Source organism: Onthophagus taurus, chromosome 2 (genome assembly GCF_036711975.1).
Source record: "Onthophagus taurus isolate NC chromosome 2, IU_Otau_3.0, whole genome shotgun sequence".
In the NCBI taxonomy this organism is placed as follows: Eukaryota; Metazoa; Arthropoda; class Insecta; order Coleoptera; family Scarabaeidae; genus Onthophagus; species Onthophagus taurus.
In genome coordinates, this window is record NC_091967.1 from 24,789,701 (window position 1) to 24,807,222 (window position 17,522).

General features: G+C 28.8%; 2 protein-coding genes across 3 annotated transcripts in view; one reads left to right on the plus strand and one right to left on the minus strand.

Moving 5' to 3' along the window:
- Positions 1 to 17,522, minus strand: part of LOC139429074 (uncharacterized) — a 93,266-nt gene that overhangs the window by 66,705 nt on the left and 9,039 nt on the right. The gene's annotated exons all lie outside the window — the stretch shown is intronic.
- LOC111413853 (putative nuclease HARBI1) lies at positions 13,774 to 15,639 on the plus strand. Of its 2 annotated transcripts, XM_071194545.1 has the most exons (5): positions 13,776 to 14,165; positions 14,218 to 14,338; positions 14,397 to 14,645; positions 14,773 to 15,008; positions 15,060 to 15,639. In XM_071194545.1, the coding sequence occupies exons 1-5, from the start codon at positions 14,001 to 14,003 to the stop codon at positions 15,072 to 15,074; spliced, it is 786 nt and encodes a 261-aa protein (XP_071050646.1). In that variant the 5' UTR covers positions 13,776 to 14,000; the 3' UTR covers positions 15,075 to 15,639. The 2 variants fall into 2 exon arrangements, with proteins under 2 accessions (XP_022900743.2, XP_071050646.1); XM_023044975.2 differs by having other exon boundaries at positions 13,774 to 14,165; positions 14,773 to 15,639.

Sequence of the window (17,522 nt, forward strand, 5' to 3'; positions counted from 1 at the left end):
TTCAGAAAACGAAGTCTTTTTTTGCCCTGTTTTAAGCACTACCTCTCTTCTTTAAAAAAATTCTTGGTGGACTTCAATTCCGCAGGCTTTACAGGTTTCTGGCAGAGAAGGTTTGCATTGGTTTGTAGTGTGGTTTTCATTGCATTTGCCGCAGGTTATTTGTTTGTCGCATTTGTCGGTTGTATGTGTAAAAGCTGCACATTTTGCACAGGCAACTGGGGCCAGGGGTGGTGCATCGCTTACAATTATATTGTGATGTTTAAACATGACATAGTCCTTCCTTTACTAGTTTTTGAAAGTCATTAGCATAATGTCCAGTAATAATTCGTATCTTTCTCGTTGGTTTATTGGTTGCGCGGGAAGTGATTCGCTTAAAATAGCGGTGTGATATATTTTTTTCCTTTAAGAGTGAGCTTATTATGTCATCTGTAATTTCTAGTTACACATCGCAGATTATTGCAGAGTATATTGCAGATTCATTGTGTCTTATTTTGGTATCACTTTGTTAGGTAGGCTTTGTCTATAATCTGAGATAATGTTTTGCTGTGCTCTTGGTAAGAAAACTTTCCTTATTATATATTACAATGTCTGTGTTAGCTGAATTAAATTCTATTTGCGTCTCAGCCCATTTAACTGCAAATTCAGCGCGAATTAATGTTTTATTTTGAGGAACAAGAATAACATAAGAGTTAAATTCCTTGTTAATTTCTTTCATTTTGTCGTTATATGTAAATGTGTTTTGTTTAATAAGTTTTGTTTGTGTTTTATTTATGATAGTGTTACTATTTGTTATGGTTTGTATTCTTGTATGTGTACTTTGTGTGTTCGAGTCATCCGTAAAAAGAGGTTTTAAAAATACCTGCTTAGAAGTTTCTTTCTTCTCTTGAACTGGTTTCGTTGGGGTGATTTTTTGGGAAATGCATTGTTATGAGCCAGATCATAAATGTATTTTAATTCTATGTTATAACTAGATTGTTTAAGAGAATGAATTCTGTTGATTAAAAATCTAATAAAAATCTAAAATTGGCCATTTTATGAGTTAGAGGATGAGATTAATCAAATGGTGTAGTGACGGGAACAGAAGACGGTTTTCTGTATATGCTGAAATCAGAACGATTATTTTCATTGCAAATAGTGAGATCCAGACAATTTATTGTTTTGTTTTGTTCCATTTCTATAGTCAATTTCAATTTTATTAAAATTATGCGTGATATGTTTTTAACAGATTAACAAACCTTTATTATATTTTGTATATTGACTATTAATAATAACAACATTCACTTGTTTTATATTATATATGACAACTCATGAAACATTAATGCCATCTTGATTGGGATTGCTTTACAATGAATATGACATTTCAACACTCCCCCTCAAGGCCAATCATAGTTATAAACTTTTCCAATTTTGGTTTTGGTAACAGCTTTGTGAGCACGTCGGCAATCATTTCTTCTGTTTGACAATATTTTAAATTGATAATGTTATCTTCCAAAGTTTTTCTTATGAAATGATATTTTATATCTATGTGTTTTGTCCTACTATGATAAACGTTGTTTTTTGCTAACTTTTGACAACTTTGATTATCATTGTAAAGAACGATTGGTTTTTTTGAATTGAATTTTAATTCCGGTAAGAATTTTTTCTCATACAGTGCCTCTTTAGCTGCTTGGTAAGGCTCATGTATTCGGCTTCTGTGCTTGATAAATTTTTAAATTTAACGGTCCCTTGTGTTTTAGTTTCCCACGAAATTGCTGCGTTTGCCATTTTAAACAGATAACCAGTATAGGAGCGCCGATCATCTATAGATCCCCAATCCGCATCTGTATAACATTCCATTTCTTTCCCTGAAGTTCTATAAGTTAGTTCCAAATTTATTGTTCCTTTTAAATACCTTAACACTCTTTTTGCGGCAATCCAATGACTCTCGTTGTAATTTGTGTTAAATTGACTTAAGAAGTTAACGTTAAATGTAATATTTGGTCTTGTACCAATTGATGCATGCATTAAACATCCCATCAGACTTTGATATGGATACTTTTTCATTATTTCTTCGTTTTTTACTTCGGGTTTTTGTAATTTTAAGTTTGGGCCCATTGATGTACTGACTGGTTTTGAGTTTCCCATACCAAATCGCTGTAGAATATCTTTTATATACTACTTTTGTGAACTTTTGATCGTTATCTCCCCCTCGATTTGGCTATGCGAGAATTCTAAACCGACACGGTAGTGTATTTTTCCCAAGTCCTTCATTTCAAAACATTGAGATAATTTCCTTTTGAAGTCCACGTAGATTGCGACGAGAAGTGGTTCCTCTTCATTTGATGTGTAAATACATTGATCAGCATTGATTGGATTTATTCCAATTTCTTTGAATTTGTTGTCTAATTTTTTATACCATTGTAGTCCGGCTTGTTTTAAACCATATAATGCCTTTTTTTATTTCCATTTTCCATTTCTTTTAACATTTTTTTACTGTCTCTTAAAATTTCTTCATTGACTTCTTTATTTTCTATTATTTCTTCTAAGGTTTCTTTAAATAAATCTGATGTTTTCATATAAATTTCTTCACTAATTTCACCATTCAAATATGCTGTGATAACATCCATTTGATGTATGTGCATATTATGTTCTACAGCTATAGCAATTAATATTCTTATAGAGCTTAACCTTGTTAATATATAACCTTGGTGAATAGGTTTGATAAAAATCAATTCCTTCCTGCTGCGTGAAGCCTTTTGCTACTATTCTAGCTTTACATTTTTCTAAAGAACCGTCTTTATTTAATTTTTTCTTTAGTATTAATTTGCATCCGATTAGGTTTTTATTTTTTGGTTTTTCAACCAATTCCCACCTCTTGTTCTTGATCAGAGCTGTTATTTCATTTCTTATTGCTTTTTTCCATTCTTTTTCATCTTCTTTTAAAGAAATTTCTCCAATATTTGCTTCCAAATTTGTATCGTCGTACGTGGTTTTTAATATTTATTATATCATCTGGTTCATTTTCTATCTTCTATTTGTCAATCTTTCTAGGTCTACCTTTTTTAACAGTTTTTTCTAATTTAGGTCTGCCTCTTCCCCTTTTCAACTCAATTTCTTTTTTGTAGTTTCTTTTTCACACTTTTCATTTTGATTTAAGTTTATTGGATCTTCTGCGTTTAAATCTGGATTTGACGGTGTATTTTCTATATTTTCTTCATTTATATTTTCATTAATAATTGGGAATTCTACCAATATTTCTTGTGTTTGTTTCTTTTCTTGTTTTAACAAAAAATCTTCAATATTTACATTTTCTCTTTTTAAAAATTTTACGTCTCTACTAAATATTACGTTTCTTTTATTTGAAATATAAATTCTATATGCTTTCGCTGTGTCGGAATATCCGACAAATATTCCTCGTACAGATCTGGGTTCAAATTTGTTTTTGTTTGGAGCTTTGTTTAGAACATATACAGGACTTCCAAAAATTTGTAAGTGTTTTAAATTTAGTTTTGAATTAGTCCACTTTTCATAAGGAATTTCTCTATTAATTCCATTTGAAGGACATCGATTTCTTAATATGTAATTTGCTGCGTTGATTGCTTCTGCCCAAAATGCTGGTGGTAAGTTCGATTGAAGTAAATTACATCTTGCAGTTTCTATCAGCGAATTTTTCTTTCTGCTATTCCTAGAATTTCAGCTTGTTTTTCTCGTTAAAATTTTAGATTTTTGTTTTCTTTAAGACTTCTTGAAGAGATTTTTCATTTAAGTGTCCCAATTTATAATGCCACTATTGAACTTTGCTTTCATCTTTTATTAAATTTGCCTCTTCTTCTTTTTCCATAAAGTATAAGTCTGTTTTTCTATTTGTTATTCCTAGTACATTTCTGTTTCTTTTATTAATTATAAATGCTCTTTCCTTTGTAAATTTAACATCATATCCATGATCTGTAATTTTAGCTACGGATAATAAATTCGTGCGCAAATTTGGTACATATAATGTGTTTTCGAGTCGGACTTGGTCTATTGAAATATTATTCTTTACGTTTATTTTTATTTCGCCAATTCCTTCAACGGACGTTTTTTTGATTATTAGCTAATTTTAATTCTTTTGACGTTTTATGTATCTTTTTAAAGCTTTGTTTTTAACCACTCATATGAGATGTACATCCGATGTCGAGACTCCGATTTCGTTTTTAAATTTGTTTTCATTTGGTTTTTGAAAATATCTACTTTTAAATGTTTTCGGTTTATTAACATATAATACATTTCCTTCGGTTTGTTTATTTTCTCTTTCTTCTCTTGCTTCATTTTCTTCCAGTATCTTAATTCGCATTACCTCAGCTTTTGGTAGAATCATCTCTGGTTTCAATGGCAATATGGAAATTTTCGAATTTTTCTTGCAGACTATATAACATGATTATTGTAAGTAGGTCTTCGTTAATTTCTAAATTAATTTCTTTTAGTTTATCTACAGTATCAAAGAAATTATATAATATTCATTTATATTTTCTCCGTCTTTCATTTTTGACAACGTCAATTTTTTTAATAGAAATGCCTTTTTAAGCTTTTTAGCAGGTCCGCTTGATTGATGTATTGTTTCTAGTTTCTTCCATACTTCGTGCGATGTTAAACAATGTTTTATTTGTTTTAATTCTGTCGGGTCCATAGACAGTATTAAGTCTGATCGTGCTTTACTGTCCTTTATTTCCCATTCTCTAATTTTTTTAATTAATTCATCATTTTCTGGTATTAAAGTTGTTATATATTCCCATGCGTCATTTTTAATTAATATTGATCAATTTTAAAACTTGTAGACATTTCTTTTATTTATTTTATTTTGTCTTCTTTTAAAGGTTTGTTTTTATTACTGTTTTGTTTCACTATATTTATGTTCTAGGATATCATCAAGATGGTCGGTAATATCGTTATCATTGAAAAAGTTCTTAAATATCTGATGTTAATTGCAGTGTCAGATATATGAGGATGTTGGTGTACAAATTAGTGATGTCAAAAGAAATCATGATTTTATTATTGAGGTCAATGTCTTTAATGGAGTCAATGAAGGATTTTGAGTTATTTATCGAATATTTGGGAATAAATTTAACTTGTTTAAAGAATTTAAGCAATAACTTTGAGAGTTCTATTGTAGGTGAATTAATATATATGAAGTTATGGAGCGAATAGGAATTCCAGGCTTATGAAGTTTAGGTAATGAATACATGTGAGGGATAGTTGGGTTCATGGGAATAAGGAATTGTGACAAGTAATTGATATTTGAACAATATGGATCCTTTAGAAAATATTTATTTGCTTTTACAATATCCTATAGGATGCTTTTTAAGTGTTATATAATTATTATCAGATATGAAATCGTAGGTTTTAGCTAAATATTCATCTCTATTAATAATAACTAGACTGGCGTTCTTATCGGTTTTCACAGAAATTGCTTAATTTTGCTTCATTGTAGGAAGGATTTTTATGAATATCTACATCGATGTCAATGGTTAAATTTGTTATGTTCAGTTTTGGAGTTAAGGCAAATTTATGACCTTTATTTAAAAGAGCTTGCTCTTCATTAGAAAAAATTAAGTCCGTAAGGTTGGTGATAGGATTCGTTAAAGTATTATTGTTGATATGAAGATGCACAGAGATGTCCTTGACCTTATTTTTATGATTCTTACGTAAGCCATTTTATTTGTTGGTCTTATATTTGTCGTCCCTTTTAATAATCATAGCTTGATTTTTGAATTGAATGTTGATTTCTTCTAATTGTATATGGTGAAGTTTATTTCTGAAGGTATGCCAATTGTTCAGAAATATAATTCAAGTTCTTAAAATGTCTTCTGTTTTCGTCTTTCATAAACTTGTTAATGATTTTTGTACGAACATTATATTTTCGCAAAATTGGGCGCGAGATTTTCACGCAAACAAATATTGATGAAATGAATGTGATTTTTGATAATTTCTTGTTTAATGTAGAATCTTTTAAATTTATGGATTAATGAAGAAGTGTTGTTTAGAATCATGTAAGTCAATAATTTTGTATATTTTATTGTATATTTAAAGATTTTCATTTTAGCTTTACTTAAAATTTTTGACAGTAAGTTTTATTATTTTTATCAGTTAATTTCTTGTTATTTATTTTAATATCATTGTAGATTCGAATAGCCGAACCCGGTACTGATTACATTAAATTTTATAGCGACAAAGAAGTTATTTTATTTAAATACCTAAATTTTATATTTATTTACTTTTATAAGTCTCAACATGGATTTCCAAAGATACTAATATTATGTATTTAAAGTATATTAAAGTATGTATTTAAAAGTACATGTATGGAAAATAATGTAATGCCATGTAAGGCCAAAGTTTGTATTTAAAAATTCGCTAACAATACTGTGCTAATTACAAAGTTAAACTTGTTCCTAATGTATATTACACAGTTTTTCAAAAAGTCCTTTCTAGTTTTATTTCGAATGGTAACTTTTCTTTCATTCGATTTCTGATTTCTTAAGTAGATATTAAGCTTTTGTTATTATTTTCGTAAATGTACACGTAAATGTTAATTCTTACATGGATCAGCACTTAATCCCTATTATTGAATTGCCATATCGATGAGGTTCAATGCACGACATGAACTAATAGGTTACAAATCGTTAGTCGCTCTATACAGAACATGACATTAGCAAATCCCACGAGTTACTCCCTCAAAAATACGCAGGAAACAATACTTTGTAAGTCATTTTAAAATAATCATTAAATCTCAACGAATTTTTGAAAAGAATAACATTATGCATTAATGAGTTAAGTTTATAAATATATTATTTTATAATTAATTTAAGTCATTATAATACATTCTCGAAAATTGTTAAATATATAATTAATAAATTCAAATTATATAAATTACCTAATAAACCTTAATAAGACTACCGATAATCACCAATTAGTTAATTCATTTTTGAAATATAATTAATTTATGAAGACTAACAATTCATTTTTTAATTAAATTATAATTATCCTTGTTTTGTAATCACCTGCAATAGAATATGTATAATTGTCAATAATTGAATATGAGATTGTAATATTCGAATCTGTATGATTAACTTTAATAATGAAAATCAACAATTTTGATACTTTGGCAATTTACAATATTTAACAAGAATATAGTAATAACTGAGTTAACCCTGGCTGTAGACGATGTTTTTTTGATTTATTATAAACAATTTATTACCAATATATAATTCTCCATCGCCTGTACTTCCTGAGTTGTGATCGACTTTAGGAAGGAAATATTCAAATTTGATATAATTGAGCTTACCAGATTTTTAACTATAACACGCTGATAGCTGAACTAGATCTGGTTAGCAATTAAGTATTTTTGGATCATTATAAACAATTTATATTATAACAATTTTACTCCACCACTTTTAATTTTGAAGTTATAATAATATACTTTAATATGAAAATCAACAGTTTTCGTATATTGGCGATTTTCAGTATCTAAAGAAGAATATAATTATAACTAACATAAGTTAGCCTTGATTATGAATTATATCTTTTTGATACATTATAAACAATTTATTATTTGTAAACAATATTGCTTCAACGTTTTGAATTTTTAAGTTATGATAAACTTTAATAACGAAAATTACAAATTCTGGTACTTTGACAATTTGCAATATTTAACAAGAATATAGTAATAACTGAGTTTGCCCTGGTTATAGATTATGTCTTTCTGATTTATTATAAACAATTTATTACCAATATATAATTCTCCATCGCCTGTAGTTCTTGAGTTGTGATCGATTTTAGGAAGGAAATATTCAAATTTGATATAATTGAGCTTCCCAGTTTTTTAACTATAACACGCTGATAACTGAACAAGATCTGGTTAGCAATTACGTGTTTTTGGATCATTATAAACAATTTATATTATAACAATTTTACTCCACCACTTTTAATTTTGAAGTTATAATAATATACTTTAATATGAAAATCAACAGTTTTCGTACTTTCTCGATTTTCAGTATCTAAACAAGAATATAATTATAACTAAGTTAGCCTTGATTATGAATTATATGTTTTTGATACATTATAAACAATTTATATGTAAACAATATTGCTCCAACGTTTTGAATTTTTAAGTGATGATAAACTTTAATAACGAAAATTACAAATTTTGGTAGTTTGGCAATTTACAATATTTAACAAGAATATAGTAATAACTGAGTTAACCCTAGTTGTATACTATGTCTTTTTAATTTATTATAAACAATTTATTACCAATATATAATTCTCCATCGCCTGTAGTTCTTGAGTTGTGATCGATTTTAGGAAGGAAATATTCAAATTTGATATAATTGAGCTTCCCAGTTTTTTAACTATAACACGCTGATAATTGAACTAGATCTGGTTAGCAATTAAGTGTTTTTCGATCATTATAAACAATTTATATTATAACAATTTTACTCCATCACTTTTAATTTGGATGTTATAATAATATACTTTAATATGAAAATCAACAGTTTTCGTACATTGGTGATTTTCAGTATCTAAACAAGAATATAGTTATAACTAAGTTAGCCTTGATTATGAATTATATCTTTTTGATTCATTATAAACAATTTATATGTAAACAATGTTGCTCCAACGTTTGGAATTTTTAAGTTATGATAAACTTTAATAACGAAAATTACAAATGTTGGTACTTTGACAATTTACAATATTTAACAAGAATATAGTAATAACTGAGTTAACCCTGGCTTTAGACTATGTCTTTTTGATTTATTATAAACAATTTATTAGCAATATACAATTCTCCATCGCCTGTAGTTCCTGAGTTGTGATCGACTTAGGAAGGAAATATTCAAATTTGATATAATTGAGCTTCCCAGTTGTTTAACTATAACACGCTGATAACTGAACTAGATCTGGTTAGCAATTAAGTGTTTTTGGATCATTATAAACAATTTATATTATAACAATTTTACTCCATCACTTTTAATTTTGAAGTTATAATATACTTTAATATGAAAATTAACAGTTTTCGTACATGGTGATTTTCAGTATCTAAACAAGAATATAATTATAACTAAGTTAGCCTTGATTATGAATTATATCTTTTTGATACATTATAAACAATTTATATATATAAACAATATTGCTCCAACGTTTTAAATTCTTAAGTTATGATAAACTTTAATAACGAAAATTACAAATTTTGGTACTTTGACAATTTACAACATTTAACAGGAATATAGTAATAACTGAGTTAACCCTGGTTGTATACTATGTCTTTTTGATTTTTTATAAGCAATTTATTACCAATATATAATTCTCTATCGCCTGTAGTTCCTGAGTTGTGATCGACTTAGGAAGGAAATATTCAAATTTGATATAATTGAGCTTCCCAGTTGTTTAACTATAACACGCTGATAACTGAACTAGATCTGGTTAGCAATTAAGTGTTTTTGGATCATTATAAACAATCTATATTATAACAATTTTACTCCACCACTTTTAATTTTGAAGTTATAATAATATACTTATATACTTTAATATGAAAATCAACAGTTTTCGTGCTTTGGCGATTTTCAGTATCTAAACAAGAATATAATTATAACTAAGTTAGCCTTGATTATGAATTATATCTTTTTGATACATTATAAACAATTTATATGTAAACAATATTGCTTCAACGTTTTGAATTTTTAAGTTATGATAAACTTTAATAACGAAAATTACAAATTTTGGTACTTTGACAATTTACAATATTTAAAAAGAATATAGTAATAACTGAGTTAACCCTGGTTGTATACTATGTCTTTTTGATTTATTATAAACAATTTATTACCAATATGTAATTCTCCATCGCCTGTAGTTCCTGAGTTGTGATCGACTTTAGGAAGGAAATATTCAAATTTGATATAATTGTGCTTTCCAGTTTTTTAACTATAACACGCTGATAACTGAACTAGATCTGGTTAGCAATTAAGTATTTTTGGATCATTATAAACAATTTATATTATAACAATTTTACTCCACCACTTTTAATTTTGAAGTTATAACAATATACTTTAATATGAAAATCAACAGTTTTCGTACATTGGCGATTTTCAGTATCTAAACAAGAATATAATTATAACTAAGTTAGCCTTTGTTTATGAATTATATCTTTTTGATTCATTATAAACAATTTATATGTAAACAATATTGCTTCAACGTTTTGAATTTTTAAGTTATGATAAACTTTAATAACGAAAATTACAAATTTTGGTACTTTGACAATTTACAATATTTAAAAGGAATATAGTAATAACTAAGTTAACCCTGGTTGTATACTATGTCTTTTTGATTTATTATAAACAATTTATTACCAATATGTAATTCTCCATCGCCTGTAGTTCCTGAGTTGTGATCGACTTTAGGAAGGAAATATTCAAATTTGATATAATTGAGCTTCCCAGTTTTTTAACTATAACACGCTGATAACTGAACTAGATCTGGTTACCAATTAAGTCTTTTTGGTTCGTTACAAACAATTTCTATATAAACACTTTCAATTTTTATGTTATGGTAGACTTTAATAGCGAAAATCAACAATTTTGGTACTCTGGCGATTTTGCAACATCTAACAGGAATATGGTAATGGTTCATATAGTTCTGGTTACGGATTATATCTTTTTGATTCGTTATAAACAATTTATTATTAAAAAATAATTCTCAATCGCCTATAGTTTTTGACTTTAATAAAAAATATTCAATTTTGATGTTTTAGGGATTTCCAGTTTCTAACTACTTAGAATATAGTTATAACTGAGCTATATCTGGTTATGAATTATGTGTTGTTAGTATATTATAAACAATTTAAGAATACCATACAAATATGCAACAACGTAGAATGTGGACTACTCAACTTAATTTGATTAATTTTCTATCGATAGATGGTCGATGTTTTGCTAATTTTTACTTATAATTTTGGCCTATAAAAACGAAATAAAGTTAGATATTTCTGTAATTGTTATCATAACAACATTTATTTTTTTCACTTTGGTTATAAATTTTCCTTGATTATAAAAAGTATTGGTGTTAATAATAGAATTTATTGCTTTATTAATTAATGACATTTTTACTGTGCTTACATAAATTGATCGCTTTCATGTTGATCACAAGTTACGATCACATCACTTACTATTATGTATCTGTTATATAAGGACTTAGAAAATTAAATTCGTTTAAGTTTTCATACCTAAATTGTTGTTAAACATTAATCTACATACATAGATTTAACATAAACAACAAGATAGTTTAAAATCTAAAGAGGTGTGAATTCTAAACAGAAATTTTTTTAGACAAAATTTAAACGTAATTGTTGAAAATAATATTTGTAAATAAAAAACTTCATTCATTACTCGAAATTGGTTTTTAATAATAAACAAATTAAAAAACTAAAATATTGCTTAATTTGTGAACTGGTTTTAAAACATTTCAAAAATGGGCAATCTTATATATATTAGAAAAATTGCCAAAATGATAATTTTAAGTCCATCCACAGTACAGCAGGTTATAGAAAGTTTTGTGCATGAGAATCGTATAGTAAATGAGGGGAGAATTGCGCCAAATAAGATTTTCAACGCAATTGACGAGCTATTGATTATTCGGAAAATCAAGGCTAATCCAAAGTTATCCGCTCCAAAATTGGCTGTCGAGATCCAAGAAGAGTGAGAAAAACCTTGCAATGCTGAAACTGTTCGGCCAACATAACTTCCATGGGCGAGTAGCTAGTAAGAAGCTTTCTTTTTCTTTATAAATAAAAAAAAAATTCGGTAAGTCGGCTTAACTTTGCAGCGTCGAACATACTTCGAAGAGCCTAGAGTTTTGGAATGAAGTTATTTTTACCGACAAGTCAAAGTCTAACATTTTTGACTTTTGAGTTCGAGAGAAACAACTAATAAAACAGGTTATATATCTGCAGTCATAAATCTCATGAAATATCTGTTATTGTTAAAGTTTGTAATGTCGTTATAAATCAGATCCTCTTTGTGCCTTTTATTCTTGAGAATAAAAACATGTACCTTGTTTATGTTCAAGTTCAACAGCGAAATTTGGTCTAAAGTGCTGAACATGTGATCCAAAACATAAATCAGAAAAAATACAGTCGTGACTTATTTGGAATTGCCCTCATCTAATGGCACCACCAGCACAGTCGCCCGATATGAATCCCATTGAGAGTCTATGGGCAATGTTGGATCAAAATATACGAAAGTGTAAAATATTCAATAAAGAAGACTTGAAAAAAGCGCTACTTGAAGAATGGCAGAATATTACGCCATACACTGATACGTTTAGGAAGAAGTTTCAAGCACTGAAAACGTCAGATTGAAGAATATAAGAGATTGTGATTTTGCTTTGTTCAAATTGAAAAATTCTTTACATTTTAACGCGCAACTTTTTTTTATTAGATATTTACTTCAAATTTTGAGTATTTCTTTATTATGATACAGTTAATAATATATTCAAAAAAGGAGGGCCATAATGAACCATAAATTAAGATACAACAAAAATTCTTCAATTAAAAATTGATAACAGTTTTTCATTTTCTCTTGATTTTTTTATAAAACTTGGTACTGGTGGGATTTTTTGGGGTGCTGATTACAAATCTGGGATCAGAATTAAAAACTTTTCAAAAACAAGATGGCGGATACAATATAGAGACCTAAAATTGTAAGAAAAAGCTTTTACGCAAATTTACGCAAAGCTTGATAACCGGGGAGTTTTTGAGGTCGTTGCAACTACAGGAGTTGATAAGCGATTAATATCTAGATTTGGAACTATTCTTCAGGTATTTATAAAACAACTTCCTCAAATTGTTCATTATGACAATGACAAGAAAAATACATTTACCTATGATCTTGCCAAACTGCTTGTGAAACTATATGGCTGGTACAGGATGCCTCCCAGCCTACATAAAATCCTTCTACATGACTCTATAGCCATCAAACATGTTCTTGTTCCAATAGGGCAGCTTTCAGAGAAGGCACAGGTGGTAAGAGCTCAGCATACTAGGAAGTCCTCATATATAAAAACTATATATAAATTAGCATTTATTTCAAAAAATATGTGAAAAACCTCAAAATTCTGTTCTGAGAACTAAAACCCACTACTTTTTCCTTCATATGAATCGCTTATTGCTGAGACACTTTTTGGCAATTTTGAGTTATCCATGTAAACATACCTATAGTTTCAACCCCGTTGTTTGGTGCTGAAAGAACTTATATGCTGATAACTGTTACCGAATTACAGCCATGTCGCCACAGCCGTTTACTGCTGAAACAACATAAGTCGCTGACTTAGGTTCTTTGTGTTACAAATGATGACCTGCCGTGCAATGTCGTGCTCAAACTTAACCTCAAAACAAGTTCGAAAGGTTTTCCAGTATATAGATGCAAGGCTTAACGTAAAAACAATGTACAGGTGTCCCAATTTCGATGTCCGCATAATAATTGCCGAATAATTGCTAATGCCGAAAACTGCGAACAGCTATCGTCTTTTGTTTTCACCCTATCGGCAAAAACTGAAAATTTTGCAAAAACGACAACCGCGAATATCTCACTTATTATCAAAGATGGAGTATTATAAATAAAACATTATATGGGCAACTTTTTACGAAGAATTTTTAGATGTAACTTAGATACAGAAAATTTGAGTAACATTTATTCATATCTTTTTCAAATAGATAAAAATATTAAAAATAAATGAATTTTATTTGTGAAGTATATGATTGACCAGTACTGATTTGTTTATTTCAATATATTTGTCACTTTTCACGTTTTATTTTTCATAAACTTAGCTTTGGTCGCTGGGACTGCACTACTCTGCACGACATGGCACTCGTATGACGTCATAGTGCAATGAAGTGTAAGTAAGTGCAATGTCATGTCAACTTAGTACAGGTCAGAAAAGTGTATAAATCGTGGTCGCAACGAACAGATTTTTATAAACAAAAGTGTATAATATTTGAAATGGACCAACAGGAGATTGTCAGCGAAATACTCGCGGAAAATGAACTCTTCGCAGAATGTTTTTTTAGTAGCGATTCATCTGATGGTGATATAGAATTACTTAATAAATGTTCTTATAGCGTTGTCAAGCACGTGAGGACAACCATAAGACATTATTGCACTGAGGTAAAAATAAAATAATTTGGGCATCGTGATATTCATAAATAATTGATTTTAGATAGTTCCTAGTTACACAGAAGTTGAATTTTTTTCACATTTTAGAATAAGCAAAGCTGTATGCTATGCTTTGATTGATAAATTTACTGTTAGTGAAATTTATCAAAAAATATTAAGCGCAGGTAATAGTATTAAACAGTTGATTCTTTTTAGTATTGAAATAAATAAAACATGTGATAGGTAACAGCAACATTTCGGCGGAAAAGCATTTTTTAGCTTTTTTATGGTTTTGTGGCCATGAAACTGTGTCATTCCGGGATGTGGCTGATAGATTCGATCTATCAATAAGTAGTTTGCATGATATCATAACAAGAGTATCTCTTTGGCTAAGTAATATGGCATGTGATGTTATAAAATGGCCTTCTAAAGAAGAAAAAAAACATACCAAGGAGTATTATAAAAGAATTTCAGGATTCCCTAGTGTGATAGGTCAGTTTTCACCATTATTTGTATGGTTTGTAAATTAAGTATAGATATTGTTACTATTCAGGATGTTATTCCTTATTTTAAAAGAAACATGTGATTTTAAAGAAATTGCTTTTTATTCTTATTACAGGTGCAATAGATGGAACACATATTAAAATTGATAGGCCAAAAGAAAGAGAGACCGATTATTGCAACAGAAACGATTATTTTTCTATTATATTGCAAGGAAGATGCAATGAAAAAAAATTTATAGACATATTTATTGGATATCCAGGATCTGTTCATGATGCACGTGTCTTCCAAAACTCTCCATTGTATAATTTTTTATATAGTGATGATGAAGGCAATTATTTAGATTATTTAACAGTCAGTAGTACATGTATATTTACTTATTTACAACTACTGTTTGTTTTATAGATAGCTATACATTAGGAGATAGTGCATATCCATTATCAGAACGTGTAATGGTGCCATATAAAGATAATGGACATCTAACATCGGCACAGAAACACTTCAATAGAAAACACAGCCAATGCCGTGTATCTATTAAACACACGTTCGGATTGTTGAAACAAAGATGCCGGCAGTTGTATCACCTGAAGCTTCGTGGCCCAGAAAGAATTTGTCATTTCATTCGTGCATGTTGTGTTTTACACAATTTGGCCGATGAAGAAAACATAAATGTTCTACAACATGATTCAGTGGATGATGTGTAACCAGCAACGCAGGACGAAAAAGAGAACAGAAATAGAGGAACAGTGTTAAGAAACGACATTTGTAATTATTTATTTATGAATAGATAAAAAATTCAATCTCATTGTTTTTTATTTAGCAGTTGTGTTAATAGTTCATTACGAGTTTTCAATTCATTAATGAACTCCTGCCTTTGTTTAAATTTTCTTTCTTCATTTTGCTTTTTAAATTTAAACATTTCTTCTTGCAATTGTCTTATTTTGCTTAATTCACTAGTCGTGGTGCGATCCCGATTTCTGTTCTGGGATGGAACAGAAATGATGTTCTGTTTTCTCTTGTATCACCACTTGTTCGGTTAAAATGATTGGAGGTTCTTTTATTGTTGGTGAAGCATCTTTCGGCTTCAGGAACCGAAACGTTTGAAGGTCCTGCAATTTGTTCATCTTCAATGCATTCTTCTATTGTACAATCTTGTTTTCGCTTTTTTCCTTTAATATCAACGACATTCCCCATTGTCGAGCTCCCTAATGTACAAATGGGTTGTATAGAGTGCCGCTTTGATAAAATATCTTCTAATTCCCTTTCTTATGGGCAGGATCTTCTTCCTCTTCCAGTTTTCTTTGATATTAAAATTTTGTTTTTATAACCTCTTTCTAGACTCTTCCATTTGTTCTCTACTTGGAGAGGAAATGCAATGTACCACTTCATTCTATCGCTTATCAAATTCCACATTTTCTTTAAAATTTTTATTTTCCGTTCTTCAACTAAACTTTTTTTTCTTTATATAGATGTAGTAATAATTTTGTTTTTGCATCATCCCAATCCATTTTTTCATTTTCTTTATTTTCTTCATCACTAGTTCTTAAGCGTATTGTACACCCATCTTCAAAAGTATAAAATTCTTGGCCTTTTTCAACTGCCTCGACTGGTATTGAATGTACTGTGTTCTCTAGTACAACAAATATTAATTATTATAAGGTTTTATTTCTGACTGTATTAATAATAATATATGGCTACTTACCTATAAAAATCAAATAACAATTCTTTTCGATTATTTTTTCTCCTTCTTCATTTATCACAAAATACGCTTCTAAATGTTCTGTCATTTTATGTTACACTGACAAGAGAAGTGTCGGAAATGTGTATATTATGACATTTAGGGGTGGCTAAGGATTTTTGTGTATATAGGAGGCAGGAGTATGAAAATTATTAGCGAAATATATTTTCTACACCAAACTACTAACCCTTATAAGTTCTCTCAAAAGTACTATTTAACGTAATTAATATTTTTAAACGTACTATAAGTGTACTATAAGCTTTCAAATATTCCGCCATTTTAGTTACACTGCATTAAACTGCACTTATTGAACTTAATCGAAAGCAGGTGCAACAAAATCTGCACTAACTTGCACCGGCTGCACTAAATTGCACTGCACATGGCCCAACGAACAATATGAGTGCAACTGCACTAAACTGCACTATCCCCAACGAACACACAACATCTGCACTAAACTGCTTAGTGCAAGTGAGTGCAAGTAGTGCAGTCCCAACGAACAAAGCTCTTTTTACATCTCCAATTATTGTTATAAACGTTTTATGGTTTCATTTATGTTATTTCCTTAAGAAACATAATTTGTAAGTAATTAACTTTTATTTAAGATTTTTTTTTATTTTTAGTTGCTTTTGTATTTTAGTTATACTCTGATGAAGATCGAAAAAAACGATCGAAATATTAGTATGAAATAAAATTGTTTCTTTTTATAAAAAAGATCGTCTCACGAATAATTATTTAATATTGTTTTGAAAAATCACTTTCAGTTGTTGGGAAATAAATTTTTGAAATAATCGACAATTTTTTCGAATTTTGCAATTTTCGCCAATTAAGTTTTAAAAATTCGTATAAAGTTCGTTTCTTGGAATATGAATTTGAAAATTTTCCAAATTATTAATAAAAGTGTCCTTTTTCCAATGAACAAAGCCGTTTTGAAAAATAACTTTTAGTTTTTGAGAAAACAATATTTGAAGTTTTGATAAAATTATCAATGTTGCAATTTTCATCGATAACTTTCAAAATTCGCTATACAATTAATTTCTTGAAGGATCCTTGTGGAAATATCACCAATTATTAATTATAGTATACTCTTTTTAATGCAACAAGCCGTTTTGAAGAATCACTTTTAGTTCTTG